The sequence below is a fragment of the Desmodus rotundus genome, chromosome 1 (genome assembly GCF_022682495.2).
Source record: "Desmodus rotundus isolate HL8 chromosome 1, HLdesRot8A.1, whole genome shotgun sequence".
NCBI classification, from domain to species: Eukaryota; Metazoa; Chordata; class Mammalia; order Chiroptera; family Phyllostomidae; genus Desmodus; species Desmodus rotundus.
The window spans coordinates 128,072,773-128,093,689 of record NC_071387.1 but is presented as its reverse complement, the minus strand read 5'-3'; the positions used below and the strand labels follow the sequence as shown (position 1 = coordinate 128,093,689).

At 32.5% G+C, this 20,917-nt stretch overlaps 1 protein-coding gene across 2 annotated transcripts in view; it reads right to left on the bottom strand.

Moving 5' to 3' along the window:
* Positions 1 to 2,330: 2,330 nt before the first annotated feature.
* SNX2 (sorting nexin 2) overlaps positions 2,331 to 20,917 on the bottom strand; it is a 59,102-nt gene continuing 40,515 nt past the window's right edge. Inside the window, exons 8-15 of one of the 2 annotated variants that reach the window (XM_024571347.4) lie at positions 14,500 to 14,575; positions 13,419 to 13,532; positions 13,073 to 13,166; positions 11,608 to 11,813; positions 5,504 to 5,647; positions 4,016 to 4,096; positions 3,829 to 3,900; positions 2,331 to 2,486 (exon numbers count right to left, since the gene is read on the bottom strand). In XM_024571347.4, the coding sequence (XP_024427115.1) occupies positions 2,436 to 2,486; positions 3,829 to 3,900; positions 4,016 to 4,096; positions 5,504 to 5,647; positions 11,608 to 11,813; positions 13,073 to 13,166; positions 13,419 to 13,532; positions 14,500 to 14,575 (838 nt within the window). In that variant the 3' untranslated portion in view covers positions 2,331 to 2,435. Of the gene's footprint in view, positions 2,487 to 3,828; positions 4,097 to 5,503; positions 5,648 to 11,607; positions 11,814 to 13,072; positions 13,167 to 13,418; positions 13,533 to 14,499; positions 14,576 to 20,917 lie in introns of both variants that reach the window. The other variant, XR_008425095.2, reaches the window with a different exon arrangement.

The window sequence follows — 20,917 nt, the reverse complement described above, 5'->3', positions numbered from 1 at the left end:
TACACATTACGTATAAAACAAGCTAAATGGTTTAAAATAGCTCATCAAAAATACAATCAAGAAAACTTTGTTTTAGAAATCATACTTTTAAATACATTTTTCTCTAGCCTTGTTTTCTTTATTAATAGAAGGTAGTATTGATTAGAACTTGATTTTCTAATAGAATATTTATATTGAAGTTTGGTATTTTTAACAAAATACTTTAAAGTAGAAGGCACTTCAGAAATCAGAGTATCATACTCGTTTTACAGATGAGATTTAAGTGATATGCCCGAAGTCCAAACCTACTAAGCGACAGAAGCGAATTGAACACATGCATGTTGACCTCAAGCTCTGCTTTTCCATTGTATTACGCTGCCTTATTCCTTCTTTAACTTTTATCTGGTTAAAGAAAAAAAAATTCAAATTCAAACCAATACAACTAAAAAATTGTTATCATAACTATTAATGCTTTTGTTATTCTATTTATTTGGAATGAAAATATTTTAGTAATATGAATAGGAGATATGAAGATTGGTGGGTGGAAATGGGTGGGTACAGAACTTATATCCTGGTAAAATGTTGGTAGGTATCAGAGGCTTATACCATTTACTTGAAATTCCAACAGACTCCTTTTCTTTTGGCAAAGGTTGTTCAGAGGAATAAGGTCTGGAATGGAGTGTGGGTCTGTTACTCTCTTCAACTTGATCAAAACTGAAAATATTCATTTGAAGGTACTGAATGTTCTAATGAACATATATCACTGTGGAATGAAAGATTTTGGCTTAAATAATTAAGTTATTATCCTATATTTAAACTGTATCTTTGGAAGTAATATAACTATGGATATCATACTATGACATCATTGTAGTGAAAGTATTCCTAGTAAGTCTATACTTTGTCCAATAGGTAAACAAGATAACATCTCATATATATATATATATATATATATATATATATATATATATATATATATATATGAATTACTCCTTTCTCAAAAGTTTCTAAGTTATCTCCATAGAAGCAATAATAGAAGGTTGTACTATTTGTTTCAGTTTCTTCTTCTTAAAGGAGTAAACTTTATTTTGCATCTTCCAGGATTTTTTCCCCCTGTTCGAGTCTTCATTATTAACCTATTGTGTGTCAGGTACTCTTCTGGGTTCTAGGAATATAAACATGCATAATACCTATAGTATGCTTAAAATGTCAACTGAAAGAAGTGGTGAAAGCAAACATAGCCTGGGGACACTCTATTCTGATATACTGTATCTAGTAAGCTGCTAGACAGGACATAACCGTATCTCACTCCACTGGAAGATTTAGCTGTTAAGCTAGAGAAGTGAGACATCTTTCAGAGTACTTTTTAAAAAATAAAAATAACTCTAATGCCAGTCACAAGTTAAACTTTCACCAGTATTAAGGATTAGGCAATAGCCATCCAAAAAGGATACAGAATAGGTAAGAAGGTTGCCAAGGACAAATTTCATCAATTTGCTTTGTGTCATTCTTGGTTAATCATCAAATCATGAGGTATTTTAGCATGGTATCATTCTTTGTCAATTATAACCATAGACAATCGACTTTTAGTTTAAAAGAAAAACACAGAAAAGCAAGGGAATAAATTAAATATATGCAAAGTCTTGGATTTTGAAGATAATAGTAGATAAGCAAAATCCGTAAGACTTGTACTAGAGGCACATAAATACACTTCTTCCTAATTCTTAAACTGGGCACTTATACTAGGGATGGATAAAAACAAGCAAAGACAATTACTCTTTCCTTTACTGAAGACAAGAGCATTCCTCAGAGCTGGCTCAAAAGATAAGTGTTCTTTGGTTTGTGATAATTTCATAAGAAAACTTAAGCTTCATTTAGTCATTTAATGATAAAAGAATTCAGCTCTGTCATTAAAAAAATATATCTACAAGGAAAAGTCTTTTCCTATTAAAATGCTTTTAAAAGATCCCTAATATGTTAATACACCCAAATAATTTGTTACTAATACTTCACAAGGAATATAATTTTATTACTGTAATCACAAAATCATAATTTCTGTACAGGAATGTATAAGTGAACATTAATCAATCCATTGATAATTCACTTCAAAAAGAGGGTGAACATACTACGGAACATATTGTAAAGAAAAAATATTGTAAAATTTTCTGGTCTTGCAGTGCACTTTTTAGTGCAAGTATTTAAGACACAATAGTGTTCAATTCAGCAAAGTATTGCAGAATGTCATGCCACAGTCCACTTAATTCAAAGAGGGTCAGGACATGCAGCCTGTAATAAAATGTCAAGAGTGTGTGTGTGCATATATATTTATATATATATATAAAAACCACATGTACTTCATAAAATATATAGTGGTTTATTCAGATGGTTTTAAATGATTTCACTGTGGAATTAGCATAACTGGAACAAACATGTGAGATCTTCCTAACAGGAGTCATCTTCTAAGCGATGGCTTTGGCTTCAGGTAGGAATGCCTCCCAGTATTTTATCAGCTGTAAATGATAACAAAAATAAAAGATATTCTCATTACCTTTTTGTGATTTATATGCACAGGTCCTGTACAGCATTAAAAAAAAAATCTATGCAAATAGCTAATAGCAATTAACATTTATTAAAGTCTGGTTCTTAAAATCATTTTAATTCCCTTATCTGAAGTTTGTCAATATAATTCATGTATAAATAATTTAACTTATTAATTACTTCTGGCTAATTTGTTTTTGATGTAAGTAATATAATTTTAAAAATATCCCCAAACAAGATTTTTTTGATTTATGCAAAACTGTATATAGAAACATACAGTTTTATAAATAAGATGTAAGTATAAATAAGATTACCTTAAATAATGAAAGCGCAATGAGCTTTTCCAATATAAAGTAATAACATATAAATCAGAGAATACTCATATTCTCTGTATGAATGTTACTGCTAGCCAAGAAGAATGAGAAAAAAGGAATAAGAAAAGAAGACACTGGGGAAGAATGGGAAAAAGAATCTATAAAGAATTAGCTCCCAATCTTTCCTGGACAGTCCAGAAAAATAGACTGAAGTATAAACTAAAGTTTAAAACAATTCCTTTAAAAACAAACTTACATGACTTATTTATTATTATCATACTTTAAAAATCTGATCTTACAAATTAAGTACTTATGATTAAAAAATATAATTTGAAGATATAATATCATCACTTAACTCAAAAATTATATAGGCAAGTTTCCAATCCACATATCTTAAAACTAACTGAAGAAATCCTTCTATTCAAGACATTAAATAATTTGATCTATTACTCAAATTTATATTAAAATACAAAGAAAAAAAACTCTGTTATCTTGTTAAACACTTTTATTTAATGTAACATAAACACCACTGTCTTGTCTAGTTGAGGGAAACAAATGCCATTACTTGTGGCATAAAATCACCACAAACCCAACATAAAACAAAAATCAAAACAGTATTTTTTAAAGTCTTAAAAATGTTATTTTTAGTTTAAGTTTTGTCTTTTATGAAAGAGAACTTCTTGTAAGAATGTATACACAGTATGACTGATAGGGAACTAAAACTCAGAAGACAGGGAAAGGGAAAACCTGCCCTATTTTTCAAAGCCTAAAATTGGGAAAAGTGTATCTCACCTAGTAGTTCGAAAGAGTAGAGGCAAAAAGGAACTGAGAGTTTCCAATTATTTTAACTACCGTTTTTCCTTTGCTGTTACTGGTTTTCCCTACTTGACTTCTTATTCCTCTTTAAGTACAAAAGTTCCTTTCACTCATTATTTTCAAAATGAAAAAAGCATTCTAAAAATAAAATCTGGAAGTTTATGTTATAAACAAATTAGCTTACCTGTTGTTGTGTTTGAACTAATGATTCTAAGTACTTGATAATAACAGTTTTAAAATCTTTCACTCGTTCTTTCTGTTAAAGTACAATACAAGAGAAAAGCTCCATTAGTACATAACTAAATTTGATTTTACCATAAAGTCGCAGCAAATGTTATCATATTGATAAGAAAAGTGTAAATCATACTTGCCTCAAATCTTCCCACTTCTTTTCGAATTGTTTTAGAGATCTGTTCAAAATCTCTTTCTCCTTGTTGTACTTTTGCCTCCCACTAATAAAATACAAGCAAAAACGTACACTTTTTTTTTTTTTGGTCTAGAAAAAGTTTATAGAACTAGCTGTTATGACCACTCAATTTAATGTAAGCCTGAAAATCCTGAGAAAGCTCAATACTGGCAAAGCCCAACTTAGCATCATTCACACTTGTATCTAACTTTCCAGTAGCAGAGATACGCATCAGCTTAACTTCCATTAATATTTCATTGTCAGGTTTACTTATGATTAGGATATTCTAGTACTTACTTAACTAACCTCCATCGCTGATTAACCACAGGATAGATGAACAGGGGTGTCCAACCTGTGGCCCACGGGCCACATGGAACCCAGGATGGCTATGAATGCAGTCCAACACAAAACTGTGAATTTACGAAAAACACTGTGAGATTTTTTTGTGATTATGTGTTGCAATGTATTTAATGTGTAGCCCAAGACAACTCTGCTTCCAATGTGGCCCAGACACGCCAAAAGGTTGGACACCCCTGACAGATTATAAAAAATTCACTATCAAATCATTTAGCAGTGTTAGATTTTAATTTTCTCATCTTTTTTATATCATTAATTATTTCAAAATACATCAACTACATTCTGCTACTTTCAAGACTACATGTTCATCACAATTTATTTACCCATGGAAATTCTTTAAATTAGGAAAACTATATGACAGACATTTAAAAAACATTTTTTGTAATGGTAAAATGTCTAGATTTTTAAAAAAATTATGGAATTATGTTCTATTGAAGACCTATTAGGAAACATTAAATTCAGTAAAGAAACAACAAAATGTGATTAGTGACCAATGAAACAGCTAAAATAAAATAACTAAAGACTTAAGCTATGAAATGATATTTTCCCACTACGTAACCAAAACACTAGTACATACTCTTCCAAGAGCAGGTACATTTACTTTGAGTAATATAAAGGTTGTCCTACCTCTTCAATTTCCTTATTGAAGCATGGCAAAAAAAGTGTATAAATTATAATAAACTTATACAAACTTACTAAAATACCATATATAATACATATATATGGGGGATAATGTTGCCCATACAGGTAAATGAGGGACAAGTCCACTTCTAAAACCATTTTTAGACACAAAACAAGTAACTATCTGAAACCAAATTAGTTATCTCCAAACAAATGTGTAATTATCAATTAAATATAAATTTAAATCATTTCCTTGTGTCTTTATTTATTCCATGATCATGTGAAAGTAACAAAGGGCTCTGAAGATTTTAATGAAAATCAAAATGTTAAGATAATTATAACACAGTTTATAAAATTATGGAAAAATAGCTAGGTGTTGAATGGCTAGAAAAAAATTTGTGAAAAATTATGTACATATGAATGACTCATGGAAAATTTGAGTGAAGAGATAAATAAAGCATTTTGCATTAATCACCTCTCTTATTTCATTTTTAGCTTGCTGTATTTTATCTGGTTTGTTAGCAACCATCATTTTTGCCTCAGTTTCACGTTTTTTGAGCAAAGTAATTTGAGCATCTTCCCATTTCTGCCAGCACTTCATTCGATGGTCAAACACACCCTGTAAGTAAATGACATAATGCTATTAAGTGACAGTAAACAGTAAAATATTTTCATACTGTAAGTACTGTAGTACTAAAAATAAAACCCAGCATTTAAATTCTATTCTAATACACTGACATACTAAAAACAAACATGTCAATATAAAAATAAATAAATTAATTAAATTTATTTCCATATTTATTTGCTTAACAGAAATCCTGGTGACTGGATGAAATATAAGAGCTCAGAATTTAAAAAATATACAAAATCCGTTCAACTAGCCTTTAGGGTTTTAAATGTGACTCATAATAAGATATTTAACAGAGTTTTATGCTTTCAAGAAAGATGTCTTCAACAGAAAAATGCCAGTGTCATAGCTACACTGGAAGTTTTCCTACTAAATAATACCAAAAGTAGATTTAAGTGTTGAAAATATGCCAGAAATTTAAAAAAGAAAATGGGAAAAACCTGTAAGATAACAGAAAGTAAAGTAAAAATGTGATGAAGAGATTACCAATAGCAAATAAAAGCAAAGAAATTAAGAAGTGTAACAAAACAAAACAAAAAAGTCTTAAATAAGATGAAAAGGGCAAACAAATATATATACATACATATGTGTGTGTGTGTGTGTGTGTGTATGTAATGCAGAACCAAAAAAAACAGACAAAAAGACTGTAATAGAACAAGTTGACCAAGTCCATTATTTCTTTTCAATGGGTTTGTCAGAGAAGGAGCAAATGACTAGAAGAAAGAAATAAAATATGACCGTAAGAGAGTAAGTAAAAGTCTCATGAAAAAAAATGATGGCTAGTATGAGAAGAAAAGAATAATCCCTTCTCTAGCTTGATGCTAGGGATATAGTTCTATTACTTTAGTGTTTCCTAATTGAAGCATTAATAAACTAGGTAAGCCAGAAAGCACGAAACCAAAGATTATTTTCATTTCTTCCAAATAAAGAGCTTTATTGATCAAGAAACAATAAATACGTGTTCTTAAAGGGACCTGCTGAAGAGAAAGTATGTAGTACACTTAAAAAATTTAAGCTTTAGAACAAAGTTGGCTTAGAATTCCAGCTTTGTCACTGTATGATCTTGGGTAAATTCATGTAATTTCTATAAGCCTTAGTCTTCCAAATATAAAAGGAGGAAAATAAGGTCTATACTTCTGGATTAGAAATAAAATGAAAAGTATGTTAGCAGGGTGTCTTAACCTAGTGGAGATTTAATAATTAGTAGGTAATATTATGAGTCACTTCTAAGTAACATACACATATAAATGTAGTTAACTCAAGATTTCTACTGAAAGTACAAATAGTAAAAACTCAGCAATATGAAAAAAATGGACTGCATTTATATCATATAGCATATTTTTAAAATGTGACCAAGAACATTAAAAACTCCAAATCAACATGAAACCTGGTAGTTTTCCCAAAGACTTCGTAAAGATTGAGCACATTTTAAATTAACCAGGACAACAGACATCCTGGACAAACCGCTGAGTCAAAGCACCCTACCTATAGGTTTAAGTCCATTCGGCCAGATTTGTCATCTCATATAATTTATTTTTTCACAGTAAGTGAATCTTACTGTCCTCACTGTTTGCTTTTCTTATATTTAAAAGACCCAAATAAAAATATTTCTTATTATGAATTAATTTAGCTTTAGCCAAATTGGGCCAAAAGCACCAAAGTAACACATATAAACAGATTCAGTCACTACCATTTAAAACAAACAATTTCTGATGCTTACCCCCTATGTGTACACATATACAAAACCAAAACATAATGTAAATTTTAGGCCTGGTCTTTCTTGCAGGGGTGTCCAATCTGTGGCCCACAGGCCCCATGAGGCCAGGATGGCTATGAATGCTGCCTAACACAAAACTGTAAATTTACTTAAAACATTATGAGATATTTTTGTTTTCATTAGTGTTTGTGTAATTAACATGTGGCCCAAGACAACTCTTCTTCTTCCAGTGTGGCTCAGGGACGCCAAATGGTTGGACACCCCTGCTAGGGGAATGGGGCCATATCAGCTCTTCATTTATAAATTCTTCTGTTCATTAACAATTTGATTACTTAAAATCTGTACAAATACAGGGCAGAAGCTAACCAACCAAAGTGCCTTTGAATTTCAGTATTTGCTTAAGTTCTAAACATAGGGTGAGCAAACATAGGTTTACAGCTGTTCACATGGAAAATAATACAATAATGAATAAATAGTAATTCAAGAATAAACTTTCACAAATGCACAACAATAAACCTACTTTTGCCCCACCCTGTATGTATCAACTATTTTTTTTAGTGATATACTAATTTAGACTAATTTGATTGCTGACCAATTTATTACCTCATAATATTCCAAAACCATCATATCTTTATTGTGGTACAGGTGTAGGAACTACATTAACTGTAAGGTTACTCGAGTCAGGTTATTTCAGAAAAATAAATTAATCTTAACTGTATAAGAATGGAAACTTTTCTTCATTTTTTTCCTACTCTTGTAACACTGGAAAATAAAAGAACCAGGACCATACTTGCTCTTGTGAAATGCTATCTTAAAAAGCAATTAAATTGTAACAACATTTGTCTTTGTATATCAAGTAATCCACTCTAGAACTGGCCTCTTCCATAAAAGGGATGGATTTACACTGGTAATCCATTCTGGATCCCTACCCCCCTGCCAATTTCTGCTACCCATTTGCATCCAAGTTGATCTAGGTTAGACGAGGCTGCAGTTGTGAGTGGTTTTCCTGGCCCACCAGGAAATATGATGCTGTAATTTTAATTTAATTAATACCATACTCTAATTCAGTGAATCTGAAAGTATGTTGCCCTTCCTGGAATCCTGAAAGAATGCTGATTGCTTACAGCCAAAAAGTGATGATTTTAAACTCCTTATGGAACACATCTATTGGGCTTTTAGAAAAATATTTTTATAAATTTGAATTCCGTGTAAGAATTCTTAATAAAGAGTTCTAGTGCTAAAAACATTAATGACCATTACCCTCAATCCCTGACACTACTCTAGTGGTTCACAGAAGATGAATACATAAGAATGTAATGCAACGAGTTTACCAATTAATATATGTTAGATAACAGTACTAGCAAAAATATAAAGTCTTAGATTAAGAGACCCTGTAGTGGAATAAAGAGGAAAACAAGAGTTCCCTGGTACAAGGCCAGGCCTAGGCAATATTTTGAATGGGTAAAATTTATCTTTCTTTAGTTCCCCATTTGGGCTCTATATTCTAATTCCCAAAGTACTCCTAGTTTCAAAATTATCATCTGAATAGTCATAGTATGGAAAAAACAAAAGGCTAAGGAGTATTAAATAGCTATTAGAAATTAGAAAAATCAAACAAAAAACTGAACAAGGAACATATATAAAAAAAGAAATGCAATGGCTTATCATTTGTAAAGATGCTTAAATTCACACTAACTAAAGAAATTAAAACATATACAAAAAATACCTTCACTGAGGGTAGAAGAAGGAACATATATGTTGATGGGAGTAAGAGAAATATAACCTCTTTGAGCAATTATGACAATAATTATTATTGAAATGCATATACCCTTTGGCCAAGCAATTCTAAGAATTTTATGCCCAAGAGTTGTTATTAAAATACTTTAATATTGGGCTGGGTAAATAACTCAAAGTACACCTATATACAATATTATGGAACACTATGCAACTATAACACTATGCACTATAACACTATAACATGCTGATATAGAGACCTCTCTAAAATAGAGTGAGTGAAAAAAAGCAGGCAAAGAACTGTGTATATAAAATAGTATGCTCCTTTTTGAAGAAGGAAGAAGAGGAGGGAGGGAGGGAGGAAGAGAGGGAGACAGAAAGAAATAAAGAAAACAAATTAGCTTCCTATGCATGCAGAGCTAATTCTATAAAAATACACAAGAATCTAGTATAATCTGACTAAGGGAAGAGGTCTTAGGTAGAAAAGAAATTTAAATTTGGGGGCTGTTAGAATTATATGTACATGTATTGTTTTTTTCAAATACAAATGAATTAGTTTAAAACAAACAAATAAAAAAAGATCAGAAATATTCCGTCACCCTATTCCGTAATTCTCAACTCCTTGATGCGGTTCACCTGGGCTAGGTTTCAGCACAAAACCAATCTGAAAGACATTAATTTACCTCATGGTATAAGTTGACCATATCTCTTTAGCTCTTTAGTCAATAAATCACTAATTCAGTATTTCCCAACATGTGCTCCATATATGTAAAAATACATTAAATGGAAAATTCCTATTCACATGAATTTGGTTGGAAGTCTAGATTAAACAAAGTTTCCGTATTTTTCAGACCATTAAGACGCACCTAGGTTTTAGAGGAGGAAAATAGGGAAAAAAATTTTGAAGCAAAAAATGTGGTAAAATATTTAATAACATCCTTTAAAGCAGAAATCCTGTAGCGAGCCAGGTAAGCTACATTCGGACTATAAGACACACCCCTATTTTCCTCCCAAATTTGGTGGGGAGTGCGTCTTATAGTCCGAAAAATACAGTAAATGTCTTTTTTTTTTTTTTTTTTTTTTTTACTCGTAGACATTTCAGAGCTTTTTGCATGCATGCTGAGTATACAAGACAAAGGTATTGTATACACTATCTCCCAAACTCAGATGACAGTGGTACATCTTTTGATGTTACTGTTCTATAGGACATATTCTAGGAACCAAGAATACAACTGTAATTTCACAAAAGGTAAAAGTAAGCCAAGATTTAGGTGGTATGAGGAAAGTTGTTTCTGAGGAATCAACATCCATTACACAGACAGGCCACCTGTGCCAGGGAGTATTTTCCCAGGTCAGGCCTTCTCAGCAGCTACCCCTTCTCACAGACTCTGCCTTCCCTTTTTGGACCCATAGGTTTTTTTTGCAGGTGTTACACTTTTTTACTACAGTTCTTATGTTAGTGGGAGCTCTGGAAGTGAGGGTAGGTGAAAGATAACAAGGAACCATTATCTGTAAACTGGATTTCTTTATATCTTAAGTTACCTCTATAAAAATGAAGTATACTCAGATAACTGCTATCTATAGTAACATCCTTAAGTAACTGTAAAGAAAAATTAATCACCAGAAATATAAAAGTACATATAAGAGTAAATACAAGCAAAATTGGTACTTTTACCAAACCTAAGAAAGCACCATTCTTGAAGTGCTAAGAAGCTTCTAGTAGACTGTTACCATTAGCTTGAAAACCAAATCAATAAATATGCAATGCACTTATGTTGTGATTGTGGATAAATACTAATTTCATCACAGACATCAGCTGAAAAAATTTTGCATTAGAAAGCAAGGAACTGTCTAGATGTTTGAATTCAAGGTAAAAGGTAAATGCCCAGTTCCCCCATTCCACAACTAATGTTCATAACAATAATTCAAAAACAAGGTAAGATCTTAAAGTATCTTCTGAAACATAAGATAATATTCAGTTCAATTGTTTGAATATTGGATATAATTATGTAATATTGATTTCCATTAAAATGATTACTTTCCAACTATTTAGAAATTGAATACTGTTCATACTTAGTAACTAATCTAATCCCATCTCATCTATAAATACAGGGTTACTACACATTTTGGAATATACACAGAATGTTTACAGACCAAATTCATGCTAAAGCCATCATTAAACACATTCACGCAACAATCAATACCAGTTTTGTCCTGCTTCTCATTATTGTTTTACTAATGATATTATAATCCAGTAGGTAGTTTCAGTTTGTGCTACAATGAGCAAACAAATGTTACCAGTTAGCTGCATGCAAACTTGTATATGTAAATATGTATATGCCAAATAAGGCATTCCTCAGACCTCTTAAAAACATCAATTCTGTCTATTGCATTGTACAACTTATAGGAAAAAAAATTTAAGCTATGAATAATCAAATACTCTAGTAAGCAAACCAATGAAGTGAGGCGAATTTAAGGAAGATTGAAAAACAAGGCTTACTTTCACTGCAGCAATAAGACGAATGTAGTCACTAAGTAGTTCGGAAAACAAATAAAAGTCAGCAAAAGCTTGTTCTTGATGTAACTGGTCTATCTTCTCCTCAACCTCTGCAAGCTGAGACAAAGCTCTAGATAAAGCAGTATGATCCTCAGAATTACCTAACATGGCAGCACTTTTAGCAAAGGCAGCTGTGTTGGCTGAAAGTTCTGAAATAGAAAAGTATTCACTTTTAATGTTCACTAGTAAAGCTTTTAAATATTGCTTTGATTTTTTCACATTTTCTCTAAATTTTATCTGTTCACGAATTGCCCAAACTATATTTTAAAATGGTAACATAAAATAACCAGCCATTAAAATGCCTTGGGCATAAATGCCAACTGCTCAAAGCTCTACTGAAAGTTAGAAGAACTACTGCCTCTATCCCCAGATGAACTGTTTAATAATATAATAATCTGCCTCCCCCCTTTCTCTCCTAAAGTGCTTACTCTATTTCTTTAAAAAATATAAATATATTTAATATGAAAAGTATTGAGAACATACAATTGATTTATAATACTTTACCTTTAAACATTTACCTATCATTAAAAAAATATAATTTTTAATGAGAATATTATTTAACCAACAGGAGGAAAGCAAGGTACAACTGTACGTACGATTTTCATAGATCTTATTCTTTTTTCCTTCGTATACAACAATGCTTAGTGAAATATTAAGAATTTCTAAAGAGACTTTTGAACATGACCACTTTAGATACTTCAAATAGAAGTAGATGTCGACAGGCTGGTGTGCGACTAACAATTACACTGCCTGGAAATTGCTCCGTTGCTCTGCATTATGTAAAGGGATCTAAAAGAACCTTAAAGCCCATTTGCTAAGAGATAAAATACAAATAGCAAAAGCTGTTATAAACTGCTTTCAACAAATTAAATTTTTGTAATTATTTTATTAAAATGTATTGCTGATAATGGCACATACTAACTTATCAAGAATTTTAAAAATCTGATATCAAAAGCCTTGTTTAAAAATAAAACAAAACCAAAATAGAAAAGTCACCATGAAATTTAAAAATTGCAACTCAAATTTTCTATATATTTTTAACAAAAACACCCAGATTTTGAACAATGGTTCAAAAATGAAGAAAATATTTCAGTTTTCTAGAAAATACAGGCACAAAACACATATTTTAAAGAAATAACAAAGATCAACAAAGAGTTAACCAAGTGAACAATTTTAAACCATAATCTAAAATATATTTTTGTAAGCTCATGATGTTTCTACTTCTAAACTAGAGGTTAAAATAGAACAAAAAAATATTAAACAACAAAGTTGAGATAGAAAACGTTCTCTTAAACTATGGTTTTTTCCCTTCCATAATAACTTCAGAATATTCATTTTAATAAAGATTTTTATAAAATGTTTCAATTAATTCATGGTATTAAACAAATAAAAAATAAGGGAAACAAACCTTTTCTATGACAGACCAAGGCTTCAACGTGGGCATGAAGTTTCCTAAGTTGCTGATCCAGGTTTTCAAATTGCTGCTGCTTTTCTTCAAACCACTAACAAAAAAATGAAAAATGGAGCTTATTTAGCCAGAACAAACTACCTTAAATTAGGTTACCAAAGCAAGCTACATTCCTTGTTTTAAAGCAACAAATTAACCATGGATAACCATGGTGGTCAACTGATGTGGTTGAGAACTAAACTCAATAAGCAAATTAATATCCTATTTTCTACTTGTACAGCTTTAAAATGCAATTGTTGGGCTCATTAATTCATCTCATTATTCAAGTCGAAAAATCAGCTCTTACTGCATCCGATTCATTCATCTTGATTGTCATTTTGTTGACAGCGTCGGCAGCCTTGTTCACCATCCTCAATATTCCTGCTCCACTCAGAGCCTGTGTATTAACTGCTCTAGGCAGCTGGAATTGAATGACAAATAAGGGCAAACAAACCGGTTAAAAGCCTGGAGGTTTAACTGGGCACAAAAGGGATGGATTGTCCCCCCGCCTCCCCAAAAAAAAGAAAAGAAAAAAAAGGAGGTTGTATTTTCTTCACTCTCATACATTTCTACAGTGAGATCTAATTTCTCAAATATACTCCTTGTACATTCTCAAAGGAAAACTTAAAAAATTGACTTTCCATTTGTTTTTCTTCTGCACGTTTACATTTAGATGGAACAACAGTCTGTTTGTCAAAATATATTAAGTAATTGCCAAGCACCTTAACACTGGCCACCTGTTTGCTAGCAGAAATAAACTGTTTATAAGGAAAGAAGAAAAGTCTTGAGAAAAATCTCCTCGTGCTCAGTTAAGACTGTGATTTTGAATTTTTTAAATATTCTGGAATTCAATAAATTTTTAGAAGATCTCAAAAGGTAACAATTAGAACTCGAAACTGTTTAAGAGCCCAAAATGTGCCAAACAAGTCAAATATAAAGAACAGCATAGTTAATAATTTAGGCCCTTTCAAGTTACAAAATTGCATTTCAAAACCTTAATAAGAACATTCGAATGTAGACAGAAACACATTCAACTGTCTCTAAAAATGTATTCTGAATAAACTTATTTCAATATGATGTCTAAGCAACAATTTAGGGCACTGAAAATTAAGACTACATAAGCCATTCTTTTAAATCTGGTTTTAAATTTTCAAGAAAGGGACTGATAATCCTATAATTATCAATGCAAAGAAGACATTATGCTAGTAATTTAGTTAAGTATTTAAAACTAGTTAAAGCACTAAGCAAAAAAAAAAAAAAAAATCATTGCTTTATTCCATCTATTAATCCATTTATTTCCTGAGAATCTCTATTATATAACTTATTACATGGAAAAATATAAATACTGAGGCCATTTTATACACAAAATTTTAAAGTAGAAATAATACCTCTGAGCTTTCCAAGAACTGCCTTAAATCAGGATCCTGGAGTAAAGTGGGATGCTTTACTGTTCTTTGAAGGTACCTAGATTTAAGAATAAAATTGCTCCTTTGTTTATCAGTAACATCTTATTTTAAATCTCATTTCAACAAAAGGATAATAGGTAGATAAAAAGATGTCTTCAGTGTGCCTGCTATCAGTCTGCCTCACTATGATTATTTAGAATCTTAACAGCAATTTAATGAATTAAAAAGCTTTTTGCTCATTATTTGAATGTTCATTTGCGTTAAAAGAGATATGGCAGGGAATGAGGGTGGGAGTGGGGGAGAGGTTAAATAATTTACCAAACTTCTCAATGAAAAGTTTAAAAGGGCATATGTGTTTGTCAAATAATTTAGTCTTTGGGTGGAGTTATTACTTCAGAGTCCTAAGAAATACATCACTCTGTATATTCGTCAACTATTTTTTTTATTACATATTAGCAAAATGGAGAACAGCCTACAAGTTTTTTCCTTATCAGATTTAAATGATCAAATCAGCTTTGGCCCTTATTTGACAAGGAATAAATTTTCTTCAATATTTCTATTTTTAAGGTTTTGCTATTATTGATAAATGTCCTATGGGACATCACATAAAACAAAAATAGAAAGTAAAGGAAAACAGCATTATTAAGTCACTATTAGCCCAACTTTTAGTCATTTTCCTTACTAGAAAAACCCACATTCCCATCATCTATCATTACCATTCTTTCATAAAAAGAATAAAGGTCCACTATTGATGATTCTCGATTGAAGTAATGAAGTAATATCTCAATTATACTTTACCTCACAGTTAATATACCTTTATTCTATTTCTGCAGAATAAATGTAGTCAATAATTGTTCCTACTTTTTTACAAGATTATAAAATATGCTAAAATACAGTTTCTGGGACAAAAAAGTGAATACTGTCTCTAAAGTCAAATTCTAACCAATGGTTAAAATAATTATTTTATTGGGTTTTTTTGTATATTTAAATGAAATATATGCCATATTACACTTCATTTTAAATCATTCGCCCACATAAGAAGTCATTATAAAAGATACAATACAATCTACACTGTGATTCAAAATATTTGCTGCCTATATTATTAAGCTAAAAACAAGATGTAGTAGGAACACCAATCCAGTACATTTAAGAAATGCTGGTATTTTCCCACTGGAATCTTACTTACATATTTAATACTGAAGTTCTCCAGTACTATTAGGTAAGTTATTTCGTTTAGACTGCTTGCTGCTTAAAGCAGCTTGTGTAAGTGGTTCATCTGAACGCAAAGAGCTGGTAAATAGCCAGCACTCAGACATTTGTGAAATGAACAAAAAGGAAAGCAAAACATCTAGTACACAAACACTAAGAATGTTCCAGTGTTTCAAACCTAAATGAAAACACCTAATACTATTTATATTTTAAAATAGCTTTCCCAAGTGAGTTCATATTATATACATATTCCTTTCATTACGATTCATAATGAACAGCAAAATATTAGGTGCTGTGAGAAGTCCTGCAGGTTATAAACCTGGTTTAACTTTGTCAAACTCTATGTTAACAAAACTCAACTGACTATAGATTTCCTTTTTTCACCCTACCACATACTAGCATTCTGAGGAATCAATTTTAGCAAATGATATTCTAGAAATAAACAGTAAAATTTTTCTTCCTCTTGATTGTTACATGAAAGTAAAGAATGACTAACCACTAAAAACAAAAAGTATTAAGCTTGCAGAATGTTAAAATTAAAAAGAGAAACATGAAATGAATTTTAAAATTAATATTGGTAAACATACACCAATTCGGAATTAAGGCAAGGGAGGGTTTTTGATATATAAAGGAAGGATACAGAACAAAAGGAGGAAAAGCATGTAGAATAACTTGTGGAAAAGAGTATGGAAAGAAACAGAAACACTGAAGGAAGACAGAAATGACAGACGCAATGAAATTCATGAAAAGTAAGTATCCGACTCAATAAGAGGTAGTTATTTTTCAGATTTGCTCTAACAAAAGGATACTGTTAAATTTAGAAGAATCGCTTAGGACTTTCAAGTTCCTATTTATTTACCAAAAACAAAACAAAATAAAGCAGGTTATACAAAATGCTTGATAGGAGCACAGTTAAAAAATATTTCCTTGCTTGAAACTCAAGCACCATGCTAATAATGAGAATAAAATAGGCAAAAAGAACCTCCTTGTTTGATGACACAGAACTGTTCATTCATGAAGAACTGTATGCCAGAAAATGTGAAAACCTAGATGAAATGGACAAATTTCTAGAAAAATATAACCTTCCAAAACTCAATGAGGAAGAAGCACAAAGCCTGAACAGACCAGTAACGCCTGATGAAATTGAAACAGTAATCAAAAAGCTTCTGACACACAAAAGCCCTGGACCAGACGGTTTCACAGGAGAATTCTACAGAGCATTTAAGGGGGAGCTCACCCCCATCCTCCACAGATTATTTCAAAAAATTCAAGAAGATGGAAGACTCCCAAACTCGTTTTATGAAGCCAACATCATCCTAATCCCAAAACCAGATAAAGACATAACAAAGAAAGAAAACTTCAGGCCAATATCACTGATGAACATAGATGCTAAAATCCTCAACAAAATATTGGCAAACCGCATCCAGCAATACATTAGAAAGATCATACACCATGATCAAGTGGGATTCATCCCAGGGATGCAAGGATGGTACAATATTCGCAAATCAATAAACATAATACACCACATAAACAAAAGCAAAGACAAAAACCACTTGATCATATCAATAGATGTGGAAAAAGCATTTGATAAGGTACAGCACCCATTTATGATAAAAACCCTCAACAAAGTGGGAATAGAGGGAGCATTCCTCAACATAATAAAGGCCATATATGTGAGATCTACAGCCAACATCATACCCAATGGACAAAAACTTAGAGCTTTCCCACTAAGATCAGGAACAAGACAAGGATGCCCTTTCACCACTCCTATTCAACATAGTACTGGAAGTCCTAGCCACAGCAATCAGACAAGAAAAAGAAATAAAAGGCATCCAAATTGTAAAGGAGGAAATGAAACTGTCACTGTTTGCAGATGACATGATAGTGTACATGGAAAATCCTATAGACTCCACCAAAAAACTACTTGACCTAGTAAATGAATTTGGCAAAACAGCTGCATACAAAGTCAATACTCAGAAATCAAAGGCATTCCTGTATACCAACAATGAAACTGCAGAAACAGAAATCAGGAAAAAAATCCCATTTGATATAGCAACAACAAAAATAACGTACCTAGGAATAAACCTAACCAAGGAGGTAAAAGACCTGTACTCAGAAAACTACACAACACTGAAGAAAGAAATTAAGGAAGACACAAACAAATGGAAGCATGTACCATGCTCATGGATTGGAAGAATTAACATCATCAAAATGGCCATACTACCCAAAGCAATTTATAGATTCAATGCAATCCCTATTAAGGTACCTATGACGTATTTCACAGATACAGAACAAACATTTCAGAAATTTATATGGAACCATAAACGACCCTGAATAGCTGCAGCAATTTTGAGAAAGAACAAAGCAGGAGGGATCACAATACCTGATATCAAACTGTATTACAAGGCCACTGTAATCAAAACAGCCTTGTACTGGCATAAAAACAGGCACATAGACCAATGGAACAGAACAGAGAGCCCAGAAATAAACTCAAGTCTTTACGGTCAATTAATATTTGACAAAGGAGGCAGGAGCATAAAATGGAGCAAAAATAGCCTCTTCAACCAATGGTGTTGGGAGATCTGGACAGCTATGTGCAAAAAAATGAAACTCGATCACCAACTTACACCATACACAAAAATAAATTCAAGATGGATAAAAGACTTAAATATAAGTCGTAACACCATAAAAGTCCTAGAGGAAAACATTGGCAGGAAGATCTCAGACATTCCACGCAGCAACATCCTCACAGACACGTCCCCTAAAGCAATGGACATAAAGGAAAGAATAAACAAATGGGACCTCATCAACATAAAAAGCTTCTGCATGGCTAAAGAAAACAGCATTAAAATAAAAAGAGAACCAACAGTATGGGAAAACATATTTGTCAATGATACCTCAGACAAGGGCCTGATCTCCAAAATATATAAAGAACACACACAACTCCACTCTGGGAAGACAAACAACCCAATTAAAAAATGGGCAAAGGACTTGAATAGACACTTCTCCAAGGAAGACATACAGAAGGCCCAGAGACATATGAAAAGATGCTCAGCATCACTAGCCATCAGAGAGATGGAAATTAAAGCCACAACGAGGTACCATCTCACACCAGTCAGAGTGGCCAACATAAACAAATCAACAAACAAATGTTGGAGAGGATGCGGAGAAAAGGGAACCCTAGTGCACTGTTGGTGGGAATGCAGACTGGTGAGGCCACTGTGGAAAACAGTATGGAATTTCCTCAGAAAACTAAAAATGGAACTGCCCTTTGACCCAGCAATTCCGCTGCTGGGATTATACCCTAAGAACCCTGAAACACCAATCCAAAAGAATCTATGCACCCCAATGTTCATAGCAGCACAATTTACAATAGCCAAGTACTGGAAGCAACCTAAGTGCCCATCAGCAAATGAGTGGATCCAAAAACTATGGTACATTTACACAATGGAATTCTATGCAGCAGAGAGAAAGAAGGAGCCTATACCCTTTGCAATGGCATGGATGGAACTGGAGAGCATTATGCTAAGTGAAATAAGCCAGGCCGTGAGGGACAAATACCATATGATCTCACCTTTAACTGGAACATAATCAAGAAAAGAAAAAAGCAAACAAAATATAACCAGGGACACTGAAGTTAAGAACATTGTAACAATAGACATAGGGGAGTGGGAGGGGATAGTGGGGAGAAGGGTCTATAGGAGCTACTATAAAGGACACAAAGACAAAATCAAGGGGGAGGGTAGAGGTGGGGGAGGGATGTGGGACTGGCTGGGGTGGGGTGCAGGGAAAGGGAGAAAATGCAGACAATTGTAACTGAATAAAAATAAATTAATTTTAAAAAAGTAGATTTGAGTAACATGTAGCAAGAAACTTTGATTTTTATGGTTATTTAATGTGGTAGAAAAAACTTCTAGACAGGGAAGTCATCAGGATACTTTATAAAAATAGAAATAAATTGCATGTTTCAACAGGAAAAAAAAAACCAAAAAGTAACAAAAAAACAAGTAATTACTGAGCATTTACCACGTATCAGTCATTGTTCTGAGGACTCAGAATGTGTCAGTGAACAAAAGATAACAAGATCCTTCCCTAGTGGAGACTGTATTTTAATCAGAGAAAATAGACAATAAACTATAAGCATACTAAGTATGTAAATTATGTAGTATGTGGCAAGGTGGCAAATGGCATGGAAAAAGGAAAGAAGAGTAGAGCAAACGGAATCAAGTATGTAAGGTGTGGTTGGTGGCAATTTAAATTGAATAGGTGTAAATGAAGCCAATGATCAGAATAGGTTTCAATGGAAAGGTGATATTTGAACATTTTAACTTGGAAGAGGTAAGGGAATTAGCCATGCAGATAACTGGGAACAAGACCTTTCTAGGCAAGGGGAAAACACCCTAAGGTGGAGACTGCCTGGATCTCTCAAGGGCAGCAAAAAAGTCAGTGTGGCCTAAAGCAGAGTGATCAAGGAGGATATGAAATGGAATAGGTAACAGAGTGAGCAGTGCACATCAGGTAAGATTTTGCAGGTCATTTTAAAGACTATGGCTTTTCCTGAGTGAAATGGGGGTGGGTATTAATATAACCTGATTTATGATTTAAAAGTATGATTTTGGCTGTTATACTGAAAGAGCAGAGTACATTTGAAACTAATATAATATTGTATGTCAACTGGAATTAAAAAATAAAAGAGTATTTAAAAAAAAGAGTACAAGTGTAGAAGTGCAATGATGGAAATGGAGAATTAGGAGCCTACACCAGTAAATTGAAGCATTTGGACTAGAAGAGGATTGGTGAGAAATAGCTGTATTCCAGAAACTGGAAGGAAGCAATAGGATTTCCTGATGAATTAGATAATCCTGAACATGTGCCTATTCTCCAAACTTCCTGATATGAAAGAGTGGATTAATCAATCTACACTAACTGTTCAGGCCTTTCCAGTGGGTTTTTATGTACTTGGAATGAACACATTCCAAACTGATACACTTACATCTTAGAAGTAAAGAATGAAGTTAAATAACTTGCCTAAGGTCACACAAAGTGTGCAGTGTATAGTGCAGTGCAGGCTTCAACAGAGAGGGGATTCTAAATGTGCACACTATATCATTCTACTCTGTATTACTCCACTTATATTTGCAGAAGTGTATCCTTACCTATAAAATACTCAATACGCTCTTAAAGTAAGATG